This window comes from Peromyscus eremicus, chromosome 6 (assembly GCF_949786415.1).
Source record: "Peromyscus eremicus chromosome 6, PerEre_H2_v1, whole genome shotgun sequence".
NCBI classification, from domain to species: domain Eukaryota; kingdom Metazoa; phylum Chordata; class Mammalia; order Rodentia; family Cricetidae; genus Peromyscus; species Peromyscus eremicus.
Window position 1 is genome coordinate 14,359,045 of NC_081421.1, and position 14,851 is coordinate 14,373,895.

The window sequence follows — 14,851 nt, forward strand, 5'->3', positions numbered from 1 at the left end:
GACGCCTCGCTTATTGGAGGCTCTGTTGGGTTCTCAGCACCGGGGAGACTCTTGGGCTTCTGGGGCCCTCAGGGACTGTTGGACAGTCATGATATCATTGAACCACTTAGTGGTGTTCTTTTACTAGTTGAATGTCTAGGCTGTTCCTTAAACATTTCCAACATGTGATCAAAATCTTACTGTGTTACCTTCTCTAGGAAATTTCTATATTCATTCCTTGAAATACAAAATGATTCTAACCATTTAGTTTCAACCTTAGAATCTTTGTAGATGAAGTATCTAAATCTATGGGGAAATCTATGTACAAAGAAGTTCACAAGCTACAAAAATAGCTGATCTAGATGGGGGCTATGGCCTTGGTGGTTTCAACATGCTCCTTGCCCATCATACTATGATATTAAGATGGAAAACCTCTAGTGAGGTTGTATAGTGAATATAAGAAATACCATACCCGGGGCCAGGCATGCTGATGCATGCCTTTGATCCCAGTTCTTGGAGGTAGAGGCAGGTGGATCTATGCAAGTTTGAAGCCAGCCTGAATTACATAGCAAGTTCCAGGCTTGCCAGAATGGCCTAATAAGACCGTATCAGAAACAGAGAAAGAGAGAAAAGAGGAAGGGAGGGAAGGAAGGAAGAAGGAAAGGAGGGAGGGAAGGAGAAAGGGAGGAAGGGAAGGGAGAGAAAGAAGGTTGAAAAGAAGGAAGAAAGGAAGGGAGCAAGGGAGGAAAGGAAGGTAGTAAGAGGGAGGGAGGGAGGGAGGGAGGGAAGGAAGGAACAAATGAATGAACAAAGGAATGAAGTCACACAGTCACAGGTACAGTTCAGACATAGTGCATAATAATTGACATAAACATGGCACAGCCAAAGGAAGGGGTACTTCATATTCTATCTGTCTATCTATCCATCCATCCATCTCTCCATCTCTCCATCTCTCCCTCCATCTCTCCCTCCATCTCTCCCTCCCTCTGAAAAGGGAAGTGTCGGGAATGCTGTGGGGAATGTTTAAACTGTTTTGTAGAAGAAAATTCAGATAGCTCTCGATGTGTGGCCAGAGTGCCACGATGACTCAAGGCAGTCAGTGAGGAGAACACTTGTCAGAGAAAAGAGAGGAAGAAATGCACCGAGAATGAATGAAGTGTTACCTAAGGTGGAAGAAGACAAGATTCAACAGCCCCTGGTAGAGTCTGTAATTTAGTAACACAATGAAGAAAAAATCCGGGTGGAAGACTGTTGGGAGTAAATGGCAGAGGGAAACTAAAGTTGTGTGAACCTCCTTTCAAGAATTCTGTGGTAGAGCCAGGGTTGTGACACATAGCTCTAATCCCTGCATTTAGGAGGCAGGAAGATTGCCAGGAGTTCAAGACCAGCCTAGGCCTCACAGCAAGACCCTGGCTGAAAACAAACAAACAATGTGGTAACCGTAGAGTATTAGAGACATTCGTTCAAGGAATGGATTCTACTCTCGTGGAACTAGTGAGTGAACCCAGGGCTTCACATAGGCTAGCATGCAGTGCTCTGCCACTGGGCTGGACCCCAGCTCTCAAGGCATTGCTGGACCAATTTTAAATCAAGCGCCATGGTTGAAAATCACAGAAAGGCATTGTTCAGTGAATCTTCATGTGTGCTGGAGCAAACCAGCAGAATGCCATAGCTTTTTACACTAATAATAATAGTTTGTGGGTCAGTGAGTGAAAGCATCAGCTGGTGAGCCCACAGCCTTAGGCTGGGAATTGAAACATTTCAGACAGTTACCACCACCCACCAGCGATGTGCTAGCTGCTCATTTTGGAGAGGATTTCCTCTTGCTGGGTAATAAAGAATTACAACAACACTAAGTTTTAGGATAGGAGAGCTCTCCTACAATCTCCATCAGAAAATTACTGAGCAGCAACTGAACCAAGGGGGCTTCAGCCTTCCAGGAATTAGGACAGTGTAAATTACAGAATTAGATGCACACACGCACACACACACACACACACACACACACACACACACAGACACACACACACACACACACACACACACACACACACACCCCACATCACCTAAAGGGGAAGAGGGAGGAATAAATAAATAAAACCCTACATTTGCTCCAACACTGCTCCCCCTCAAGTCTCCCCACTACCATGGTCTGCCTAAGTGCTCAAGGCCAAGGCTTGACTGACAGATGACACTCATTCTGTCCTTGCATTGCATGGCACTTCCAGTGACATTCACGCCTCCATTCTTGTCCCTCAATTTCCTTTCCACCAGCTAGGCAAGCCCACCTTGGCATGTGCTTGGGTCTCTATGTGAATTAGTCCTATGTGGTCTCCATGCTTCTTTCTACAGTCTTGGGCCTTACTTCATTAATTCAAACTGAATACACAAGTCTCTATTTGCACCTCAACTTTAAAACATTCCAACAGTCTCCCATATGCAAACAAAATTTAAAGATCTTAATTTTACACTGTAACCCAAAAGCTTTTAGAGTGCCTTAAATTTTTTGCTCCTAACTCTCCAGCCTCTTTGTCACACTGACCCTGGCATGGTGTCCTTCTTAGATGTACCAAGTTCATGTCCCTCCCTCTGCCTGATCCTTCTAACATACGGACATCACCTGACAGAGGCCATCTGCTAAGTGCTTGGGTGAGGCCTCTAATGTCCACAGGACTTGGGGACATGTTCATCTGTATCTGCTCATCCCTTCTGTGATGCTGCAGCAGCATCCCCTCTAGAGGATGTAGCATCAGGAGCCATCATAGAAACCATCCCCTCTTGACTGTAGCCTTGATAACCCCATGACCCTGTCTTTCCCAGCATCTAATATTGCATACAATACACCAAAGCAATTTGTAGGCTCCCTGTTTTGAAATATTTTTTTATAGCTTCACACACTGTGGTAGTTAATGGTGTGACTTGATTGGGCATAGAGACTGGAGGTTGAGAAAGGATACCTCTGGGTGTGTCTGCAAGGGTGTCTTCAGAGATCAAGAAACCTATGATCTGAGCATAAAATATGAACAGACTGCTAGAGGTTGGAGCTATAGGCAGTGGGACCTGAGGGGAGAAGTGAGTCACTAGGGTGTGCATTGAGAGGTCATGACCCTTTCTGTGACTCCTGCTTGTTTCCTGGCTACCATGAACTAAGCAACCCTATTTATCACATGTTCCCACAGCTGTGCTGATCTTCATCCCAGGCCCAGAGCCATGGATCCCTGGGTAAAGCCTCTGCAACTGTGGCCAGTATCAACCCTTCCTTCTTTGAAACATCTTCTAGAAGGTATCTGTCACAGTAAAAACAGGGACTAACATGGCCACCATTACAAGGACAAATTTTAAGCTTTAGAGCACACCCATCACACACCCCTAATTGTGTCATTAACTTTGTATTGAGGTAACGTCATACACAAGACTATCTTATTTCATCGCATTTCACTGACTACCTGACAAGGGGGGAAAGTTCAATGAAAGCAGACCTCTTGCCTTATCTGACTCATGCTCAGACCAGCAAATCAATGTTTATTAACTTACGCCTTATCTCTGCCAGCAGGAAGAGACCAGTTTCCCCAGAGGCCCTTGTTCATGAGAAATTAATAGCAAGTGACAAAAATAAATCATTAATGAAGCCATCCCCATATTAATACATATGTTAGCCTTTTATGACAACTGTCAGACCTCTTTAGATTCTGTCACTGTGTTCTTAGCCACCTAACCACACCACCCACATGGAATTGCAAAAATTTCTCTTCAAGAGTTGGCCCTGGAAATACGAAATTTTTTCCTTATCAATTTAGAACTAGCTGGGAAGAAGAGAACAGGGCTATGTTAGCCAAACAAAACACATGACCACCTCCTCATCTCCTTGAACAAATGTCCACACTGCTGTCCTCTATATTGCCAGGATTTACATAAAGAAATTTTAAATGAAGAAAACATGAATGTTAATTTTGGAGCTATTGCTTGGTTATAAATGCCCAAAGGCTTCAAAGTTCCTCCCTTCAGGGCTGGGGTGTATTCATCCTACTGGTGATGCTGCTTTGAACATAGAACATTCTGGAAGTGATATGTGACACTTATAGGCCTGACCTTAACTACAACCAGTAACCCTCATCTAAAGCTCTTGAAACACATAGTCATCATATCAAGCGTCAACTATTCTCATAAGGAGCACATTGACAAGTCATGGATCTGTGAGAGAAGAGAGGGAAAAACTGAGCCTAATCTGCACCACCCTGATAAAGCACGTGCATGTGATGTCACCCTCACACCAGCTAAATATCACTGGGAATCACCAGGCAGCTGCATGGTGCCGGACCTTTCACTGCCATGCTGAACACAGAACATAAAATAGAGAATCAGCAACAAACAGCATAAGAAATCATAGCTGCACCATCACTAGACAATGTAAATGATAAAATGGATAGCTTTAGAGGAAGCAATCTTATTACTGTCTAATTCTCAATTCCAGGACACAGGAAGAGTATTGTGTATTAATACGGAATTCCCCTTGCAATTAGATATCATGTTCTGTTTTTAAAGACCAGATCTGGTGAAAAACTAGCTTACACAGTCCAGTGTGCATACCTGATGATGGCATTTGCCGCAGCATCTGCATCCGAGGCATTCACCAGCAAGACATCTGTCCCCGTCGGGGCATCCTCAGGAATTGCAGTAAAGTGTATGCTACTGGCAAAAGTGGGGACATTGTCATTGATATCATCTACCAGAACATTGATTGTCCCTGTTCCCGTCAAGGCTGGGGATCCTGGGAAGAAAAGAAAATAAAGTCTTAATGTTTGTAGATGGCCACAACCATACAGTTACATGGTTACATTCTTAGCTGTAGACAGAAATGTGGTAGAAAAGTTATAAAACATGGAAGCAAAATTTGTAAACATGTAAGACATGTGATTTGACCTAAGGTCTGAACTGTCTCCTCCTGACTCCACAAAAACGCATTGGCATGCTCCTGTTCTGTTTCAAAAGTATAGACTCATCAATGCAGGGAACAATAACCCAGAAGAGACACTACCCATAATGTATCTGAAATTATGTTAAAATAGTGCAAAGACTTGGGACAGCCTGCAGGAATGGAAGAACTGGCCGCTAACTGTACAGATCTACAAATGACATGACTGCTGTAACCATCACCACTACTACACGAACATCCAATAAGACTCAAGTGTTTTAAGGCCCTTTCTGTATAATGAATACTTGTGTATAAAGAGGAGAAACTCTTCAGATTATTTTTCCAGCATAATCTTCATAAAGTCACTTTGTATATCCTTTCCAGTTAATATAAGCTTGAAATAAGTCATTTTAATTTTGTTTCGGCTGTTGTCAGCATGTAGTCAAAATTGAACCCTTAATCAAAGCTCCAAGTGCCGCGTCTGTGCTACTCAAATTCAGCAGACTCATCTTATGGTGAATGGTTGGGATGCTGTGGGTTCGCCCTCATAACTGAAAAGAAAATCATCTCCTTTTGTTGTGCTTTCAAAATGTAAACTCTTTTCAAATGCAAACTCTTCCAAATAAAAACAAAGGCGATGCAATTCACAGCCTTTATCTAAGACAAAACACAGTCCAGACTCCCTCCTTTTCTCCTTGCAGGGTTACTTGTCTCTTCTAAAGCTTTATTGTTGTAGGATGTTATTTTAGGGTGTGTTACTTTTGTTTATGTTGCATTTGTTTAACTCTGTGAAGCTGTGTTACTGTGCCTGTCTAAAACACCTGATGGTCTAATAAAGAACTGAATGGCCAGTAGTGAGACAGGAAGGAAGGATAGGTAGGGCTGGAAGGCAGAAATAATTAAGAAAAGGAAAAATCTGGGAGGGAGAGAGGGAAAAAGCAAGGGAACAAGGAGAGGAGGATGCTAGAGACCAGCCACCCAGCCAGCCAAGGAGTAAGAGTGAAAGTAAGATATACAGAAGAAAGAAAAGGTAAATGCCCAGAGGCAAAAGGGAGGCAGGATAATTTAAGAAAAGCTGGCCAGCAAAAAACCAAGAAAAAGCCAGGCATTTATAATTAAGAATAAGCCTCTATGTATATTTATTTGGGAGCTGGGTGGCACGTCCCCAAAAGGCAGAAGAGTAAAAGAGCAAAAATAGCCAACAACATTTCTTCCTCTGTAGGAAGCTCACATGGTCTTCATGTTTATCCCATCATGTTCTGAGATGAAAGCCACACTTCTGGTTGCTGGAATAAGCTTCATGGAGTAACTTTATCACCAGAGTGATGCTGAGGTTCCCTGCTTCCCTGTGTTATTTTTTTCTTGTAATCTTGTGATTTGCTGATATTTATTTTGACACAATTTAAATGTCTTTCAAATGGAAGTTTGTGGCTGCTCAGACATAGGACCAAACAACTATATGGTTGGATGTGTAGGAACCACAGCGATCAGACTACAGAATGACACAGTGGTCCTGGTGATCTGATACATGGGTCCTGGATGTGGGTACTAAATTATATGTCAAATACAAAAAGCTTCACAGGCAAAAAAGGTAGACAGTGGAGGGAAGCACAGCCCCTCCCAGAAACTTATCCCACTGAATTGGGGCTGTATGTTGAGAATCAATGTAATAAACTGTATATGTGTCTATGTCCTTCTAAATAAGATGTTTTATGTTACATTGTGTATTTCACTTACATTTATTTTCATGATCATAGAAATACTACCTATCAGAGACCAGGTTTACACACAGGGCAGAAAATTAGCTCCCACCATATTCTACCTATAATCCATTGTAATCTTTAAAACTATACTCTGTCTTTTGAATAGTTGCTTAGTATAAGTGGCAGAAGGAAGGTTATGTTATGAATGTTGCACACACAAAAATAATTGTGAATACACCCAAGGAAGTATCTCTAAGCATGACATTAACCTCTCACGAACACACTGATATCTGAAACAGAATGCTTCTACTAAGTTCTTCAATGTGTATGCATGTATTTACAAAGCTGACATCATGATTGTCCCTGATCCTGTGAAAGAACACTACTGTGAATTCCTTTTTACATGTGAGTAAAACAGAGGTTAAAAAGCTCAAGGGACCTTTGCAAAGCTAAAGTACCAGGTCCTAGAGGGGAACAGAGCCAAGATGGGAAACATAGGTCCCTGCCTGGAAGTCTGCCCAGAACTCAGCCTAAGGTGGAGCCAACAGCTGGAAGGGCCACATGGCTTGGTAAACTGTGAAAATCACCAGTGCTGTCCCCAAGCTCAGGGAACAAAAATCAGGAGGTAACAAGGCTGCTTTAGCCCATGAGGCATATTGACTCAATAGTCTTGACTCAGGTGTAAAATTTCTCACAAGTAAAGTATTCAAGCTAAAACATTTTGAGGAGCACTGTTTGTGACTAATATCTGGGTTGCATTTCTTGGATTCTTAATTGTAGTGGGTAGCCATTCCAGCTTTGATCTGGAAGTTCCAACCCCCATTGAGGCTTCGGCAACTGTCACGCCTACAAGGCAGGGTCAAGGGAGGCACCTGGAGACCTGAGATCTGGATGGGCCAGCGCTCTCTCTGTTCCTGGACCCTTGACGGTGGAGGTTGACCGAGCAGAGCTCCAGAGAACACCGCTGGACTGCGATACACCTTCCCCAGACCCCACAACCTACCTATCCCTTCATTTGTAAGTTACGCCACTAAATAAATCTCCTTTTAACTACATGGAGTGGCCTTAATAATTTCACCAATACTTAATTGTACTCAGTTTATTGAGATGGAAGTTCACAGTCTCACTCATGTTCACAGTCCTCTGCCTGGCTTCACTAAAAATTAGTCAGCCAGAAAGTATCCGTGCATCTGTGTGAGCAAAACATAGATCAAGGTCCCAGCAGCAGCATATGGGAATAAGCAACATCTTTTTTTGTTTGTTTGTTTTTTTCAAGACAGGGTTTCTCTGTGTAGCTTTGGTGCCTTTCCTGGAACTCACTCTGAAGCCCAAGCTGGCCTCGAACTCACAGAGATCCGCCTGGCTCTGCCTCCCGAGTGCTGAGTGCTGGGATTAGAGGCATGTGCCACCACCGCCTGGCTGCAATGCTTATTTCAACATCTTCTCCTGCTATTTCACTCTGTTTGCTAAACAGAGAATAAAAACAGAACTTACCCTAAAGGGGCAGTAAACAATACAATGAATTAAATATATTCCTTGTTACTCATTGCTCTTCTCATCCTTCAGACTTATTTTTATTTTATGTTCTTGAGTGTTTGTCCACCTGTATGCATGTGTACTGTGTGTGTGCAGAGCCCATGGAAACCAGAAAAGGTCACTGTGTCTCTTGGCACTGGAGCTACAGAAGGGCATGAGCCGCCATAGCTGAGAAATGACCTAGGGAATCCACAAGTGAAGGTTCATCTTTAAGAAGGTAAAGACCCTGATGATTCACAGCATGGAAGCCTACCACAGCAATGACTCACAGTCATTACCAAGTGCATGCAGGGTCTTTCTTTGTCTACAGCTGCTGCTGATGTTTTCCGAGACAGTAAAAAACAGAAAGCATGGCAACTCTGCACATTCGATGCCACTGTCCTCACCATGCAAATTACCTTCTTGTAACAGTTTTAAAGAAGCGTCAAGCAGAACCAATGATTATACTCCTGGCCTGACGAGCGGTCCCGCAGATGATCCCAAAGCGACATAGAACCATGTACCAAGCTGAGGACTCCTCTCAGAGTGATACAGCCCACTGTATTATCATGTGTATATGTCCATCCTCACAACTTTTGTTTACTCAGGAGCAGATGGGAAAAAAGCAGAGAATTTTAAGGTTTTTAAATTAGTGTGTGTGTGAGGTGTGTGTGTGTGTGTGTGTGTGTGTGTGTGTGTGGTGACTGTCTTGAGCAGTATCTGTGTGTGTATATGTGTGATGTGTGTGTCTATGGGCCTGCATATTTATGATGTGTATGTGTCTATGTGCCAGCATGCATGTGTGGGTATTACCTTTGGGAGTGCCTGTGTTTATGTGTGTGTATCTATGTGCCTTTGTGTATGTGTGTGTGTGCATGTATGTGCCTGTATGTGTATATGTGTGTGCGCTTGTATGTGTATGTGTGTGTGTGTGTGTGTGTGTGTGTGTGTGGTGACTGTTTTGAGCAGTATCTGTGTGTGTATATGTGTGATGTGTGTGACTATGGGCCTGCATATTTATGATGTGTATATGTCTATGTGCCAGCATGCATGTGTGGGTATTACCCTTGGGAGTGCTTGTGTTTATGTGTGTGTATCTATGTGCCTTTGTGTATGTGTGTGTGTGTGTGTGTGTGTGTGCATGTATGTGCCTGTATGTGTATATGTGTGTGTGCTTGTATGTGTGTGTGTGTGTGTGTGTGTGTGTGTGTGTGTGTGTGTGTCTGCAGAAGACAGAAAGAACATCAGATTCCCCTGAGCAGGAGTTGTAAGTAGTTGTAAGCCTCCTGTCATAGGAGCTGGGAATGCAAACCAGGCCCTCTGGAAGAGCAGTACACCACTGAGACACTGTCCACCCCAATATTACAGTTCTGTGCTCCTATCTGATGACCCAGCTCTCCAGCCCCAATATTATTACTGAATTCTTAATATCTGACCTACAGTTATTTAGTGTGGGCAATTCTCATTTCAATGCACATTACATGAATCAGATGCTGTTTTTAGTTTTACTGGTACTCTGAAATTTAAAGGACTACGTCTTTTTTTTTTTTCTTTATTCAGACTACAGACAAGAGTATGGAGTTATCAATTCTTTCAACAACTTTTCCTCCACTCATTAATCTGAGGGCAAAGTATGGCATCCCTACTGCTCATGTTTACTCTCCATTGTCACTTTCCTCTAATTTGGAAGCTGAATGTGGGAAGAAGAAACTTTCTCATCTTTGTAAAGGTCCACAGTGAAGATTCATGTGCCCTCCGATTAATGTAATTGCTTTTGTTTTACATGTGGAAGTCAGCGCCACAGGCTAACTCTGTGGGTGGAGCTCAGTGAGCCGAACACCTTAGTGACACTGTTTTCTAAGGCAGACTTCAGCCTCAGGCTGGGGTCAGAGAGCAAGACTGGGGACAAAGGTTAAAGGTTGCGTGATTTCTAAGTGATCTGCACAGAAGGCCTAATGGAGTCTCCATCCCGGGAAAGGGAGAAGCCCAAGTATAGCCCCAGCAGATGTGATAATGGTGCTGTGACAATGCCACATGGTCCCATGTCATTTGGACCCGTTGATCAGAACCAGGAGCAATCAGGAGGAGAGGCAGATAGAGAGACACACCCCCAGTGGAATGTGGCCTAATGAAAGAGACCAAGTACACAAACCAGCAGAAGGCAAGGTCTCAGGAACCAGTAATTACCAGAGCTGGACCCTTGAATTAGAAGCTGGAACAACAATTATAATCCAAAAGTCTAATTGCAATCAGCAGTCAGAAGATAAAGGAATTTCAGATTTCAATTTGTAAAATTATATATATTATATAAAAACATGCATGTGTGTATTTATATACACATGTATGTGCTCACAAATGTATTAATGTGGGTAAATTTGCTAGATGCTGCCTAGATTTTGACAACATGTAGCAAACATTCTCCATACCTGGCTTCTGAGTCATATTTTCTATTCGTGAATTTGGGAACTAGTTAAATTTGTACTGTCCTTGTGACTGGTGGCATTGTAAGCTCCAACACATCAAAATGAAGCTTAAGTAAGTTTAAAGGACTACTTTCAAAAGAAGATGGTTCCGAAAAGTGTTCTTCGACAAAACATACATTCAGTGTCATCACTGGGACTACATCCCTAGAGTCTGCACCTCACACAAACTGAACTTTGATGTAAGCCCCTCACCATTACACACATTTTTCCCCAGTGGGAAGAGCTGGAGCAGAAGCAGAATTTTCACTCTGTCCTGTTGCCTCTCAGCAAAGCTGACTTCATTCCTGATCGCCCTCACACAATGTGCCCCATGCTCCACGTGATGATCCGTGTGATGACATGTGTGTTGGATGCACATGTCTAGATGTTGCATTTGTCCCTGTGATACTGGCCAAATATTCTCACTGTTACCAAGTCATCCCCGAAAATGGCCAGAAGTTCAGCCACTCCAGGTTGACATCAAAGGTTTGCAGGTTATATTTACACATGAATCCATAAAGCACAGCAAATGGAATATACGTGCCTTTTTAAATGTGACTGACAGCTTTGGGTTTATTTTTTTTTTAATTTCATAGAATACTGTGTTCTGACCAGTCACTCATTCTGTGAGCCTGCTTTAACAAAACCAAATATATGCAGGTGGCTATCACTTGACATGTGCTCATGTTTTAAGATTGTCGGTACAAGCTGCATCCTGCAGAGAGAAGGTGAACAGAAAGAAATAGTAACACTCTGCAAATGGCCATACATTGCCCTAGGCATCAGGAGCCTGTGCAGTCAAAGTGGTTGAAATCTTGCCGCATGTGCGTTTTACAAGAATGTTGAAAAATTATAAAATTAAACAGCGTCAGCTAAAAGTTTTCTTCTGACAGAAAGCGCATTGTGAGGAATTGCTGTGTAGAGTTGAAAACAGAAACCCAGAGAGCGAAACCATGAAACACCAGAGCGATGTGCAAATACTGAACTCCATCAGCTCTGCCACTCAACGGAAAGGCCAAGTTACAGATTCACAGAATCGAGAAATCAAGCCACGATCTGCTGTGCATAATGTTTATGTAAGTTTTGTTTGACACTGGGAACAGTCTCTCCTCATTTCAGGGTTAGAGTTCTTGTGTCCCCATCTCCAAAGCTCACAGAAGAGTGACAGTACAGGATGCTTTATTATGTTTTAATCTTATGGAATGTAATGGAAATCCTAGGTCTGATTTAGTACTGTTTTTCAAGTTAAAATTTGCCTGTTTTTGAATCTCCAGAAAATTAAACTCTCCATGGTAAGAATTTTTATTATTAAAGGCTAGGTGATATAAAAAAATTAAATACATCAATTGTTATATTTATGTTACTAAGGGACATGAAACAAAGCCTCATTAGAAATGAGAGGAAATGAAACAATCATTTTGAAATTAAGATTTTAATTTATTAATTAAAATCATTAAAGTACTGGTTACTGAGTTCCTGGCTAAAATCAAAACTTGTTTTTTAGAAATAAGGAAAAAAAATCACTATTTGGCCACAAGCAAAGTCACCCCATAGACTCAAGCGTCCATGAAACTGATTGCTGATAACTAAAGGAAACCCACCACTGTTTCACTCATAGGCTTATGGATTTGATTTTCATCATTAAAAATCCCCCATACCACACAAGGCAATCTTTCCTAAGACATAGTTGTGCCAACAAAATGCAGCCTTTCCGAAATACTCAATAAAACTCTCTTCAGATGTGTAAGGTGGTACCAACCACCCTAGCCTCTTTTTATCGCAGATCCACTTGATCTCCCCTATCACAATGACCTCCCATTCGACTAAGCAATGGGATGAACATTATTAACTCGAAATGTCATCATGTTCCCACAATGGTGGAAGATGGCACATGGTGTTTGGTTCTTTTAGTTGTTCATGTTAAGTTTTGCAAACACATGTTTTCCTCCACCAAAACAACAGTTCCCATCCTGTCTCAGAATGCAGCCCATTCCATCTTTCAGCCAGATGATAAATGTCCTTAATTAGAAAAGCTGATAACTGCACTTGTCCCCACAGACCTATTAATTATCCCAACTCACAGACACTCTAAAGAGGAACTTTCTGGACAAATCTGCAGTCAGACTATTGCACTCTCTTAGTCTCCAAATAGATCAGAGATGAAGCACTTTATTTATGCTCAGATTAATCTCACCCCCTTATTAAATGCAAAGCCACAACCAAACTGACAAAGTTCATCACACATGTCATACCATGGTAGTACAATATAAATATACTAGGTACTGCATGAAACCCTTGAATGTACATTTCCCAATATGGTAAGGATGGTAAATGCGAGACTATAATTTACAAATAGACTCCCACAAGAGTTATTTTATTGATGTAGAATTACAAATAGTTTATTAATTCTTAAGTCAGTGTTTTTTAAATAAAAATGTCAGTCCCCAAAGAAGACACTCATAGATATTCTGTAGAAGGTAATGTGGTTGGCAAAGCACATGGGTGAAAATAGTCAGGCTCAGTGAAGAACTTGTTCTTGATATCTTCAGAAGTGCCCAAAATGGTAGCTAAGAAAGACCTCACCCAAGGGCCTTGACACTGATAATCAGCCAGGGGTTGGGCTTTTATTTTTAAATCACCAACTTTGAAAATTATATGTAACCAATTAGCTATTGTGAGAGTAAAGGAGATGATGCGCTGTCTTCTTCTTAGAAGCACCCAGGTGTACACAGAATTCATACCTACAAAGTGTCATCATACCCCAAGGTGTACCTACCTGAGTATCTTCTCTGAGAAATAAACGTTTATATCCAGCATCCATTTAGCTTATCTAACTGGATTTCTCATTATATCACAAATAAAACATGTCTAAAATAATTCTTGATAATCTCCACTAATAAAATATTTCTTCTAAAATAATATTTTATTAAACATTTGAGAATATCACACAACATATTTCGATCATATGTACTCCCCTTCCTCAACTCCTCCTAGATCTACACTCACCTCCCTTCCCATCCAACTTTGCCTTTGGTTTTGGTGTTGGCTTAGCTGTTTGTTTGCTTGTTTTAGCTATACCTGGTGCCCAGCTACTCTTAGGTGTGAGGCCTGCTATGGAGTTTGACAAGCTACTACACATCAAAGAAAACTAACAATAGCCATCGATTGTCAACAGCTTCTAGCTCCTTTGATGCCCACACCCCACTTCTATGCTAGGATTTTGTCTGGCTTGAGCGGTCACAATTGTTGTGAATTCATGTGTGCAACTGCCCTGTTATGTCCAGAAAACACAGTTTCCTTGAAGTCCTCCACTGTCTCTGACCCTCACATTCTGGCCATCTACTATGAAAATCCCTGAGCCTAGGGAGAGAGGATGTGATACAGATGCCCTGTTTAGGGATGAGCACTCCATGGTCTCCTATTCTCTGCACACTGACCAGTTAAGGACATCTGTGCCAACTGCTAAGGGGAAGCTTCTCTGATGAGGGATGAGCATTTCACTGATTTGTGGGCGTAGTGTGAAGTCAATAGGAGTTATTTTAGGACTCAGCAGAATAATAGTAGTAGGTTCTCCCCTAGGGCCTATGATCTGTCTAGCCAAGATTCTTGGCCCAAATAACAATGCAAGATATGGGTTTATCCCACAGAACAGGCCCTAAATCCAGTCTGAAATGATTGGTTACTCTCATAAAATTCATGTCACTATTGCCCTGGGGGTCAAACACTGTCTGTCCAATCATTATTGTAGCTCAAGGGATTCATAGCTGGGTGATATTGGTAATTACTTTCTCCTCCTTACTATTTGTATCACCTTCCAGCACTGTGAAGCTAGTCAGTAGGAATGAAGCTTCTAATCGGTACCAGCTTGACTTCTCCATGTTCCATGATCCAAGTATGTGGTGTCTTCAGCGACAGAATCTTACTCTCAAGTCCTGGAGGGCCACTGAGAGTATTATCTGCCCTAAAATCTGATCCTGAGATGCAAAGAACCCAAATGTTCTGCAGCTGCCGGGTTCTGTGATGTGAAGACATGTTGGCTAGCTTCAAACTAACAAGGAGGAGTATCTGAGGTTCAGGCTTCTCTGTGTGACATGGTGACAGTGTGTGTAAGGACCTACAAAGGAAACTGATTGAAGTGCTTAAAATCTTCCTTGAGCCAAGTCTGACTATAGAGACAGGGCCCATGCCTCTCCCCACACTGAAGACTGTAGGCTACCTTCCTTTTTTGATCCATCACCTCCCCAAATTCCTTTATGTCAAAATATTCAGTATGCTGAGAT

At 42.1% G+C, this 14,851-nt stretch overlaps 1 protein-coding gene across 1 annotated transcript in view; it reads right to left on the minus strand.

Moving 5' to 3' along the window:
• Positions 1-14,851, minus strand: part of Fat4 (FAT atypical cadherin 4) — a 77,344-nt gene that overhangs the window by 38,757 nt on the left and 23,736 nt on the right. The window contains exon 7 of the mRNA XM_059265076.1: positions 4,567-4,747. Within this exon, the coding sequence (XP_059121059.1) occupies positions 4,567-4,747 (181 nt within the window). The remainder of the gene's footprint in view (positions 1-4,566; positions 4,748-14,851) is intronic.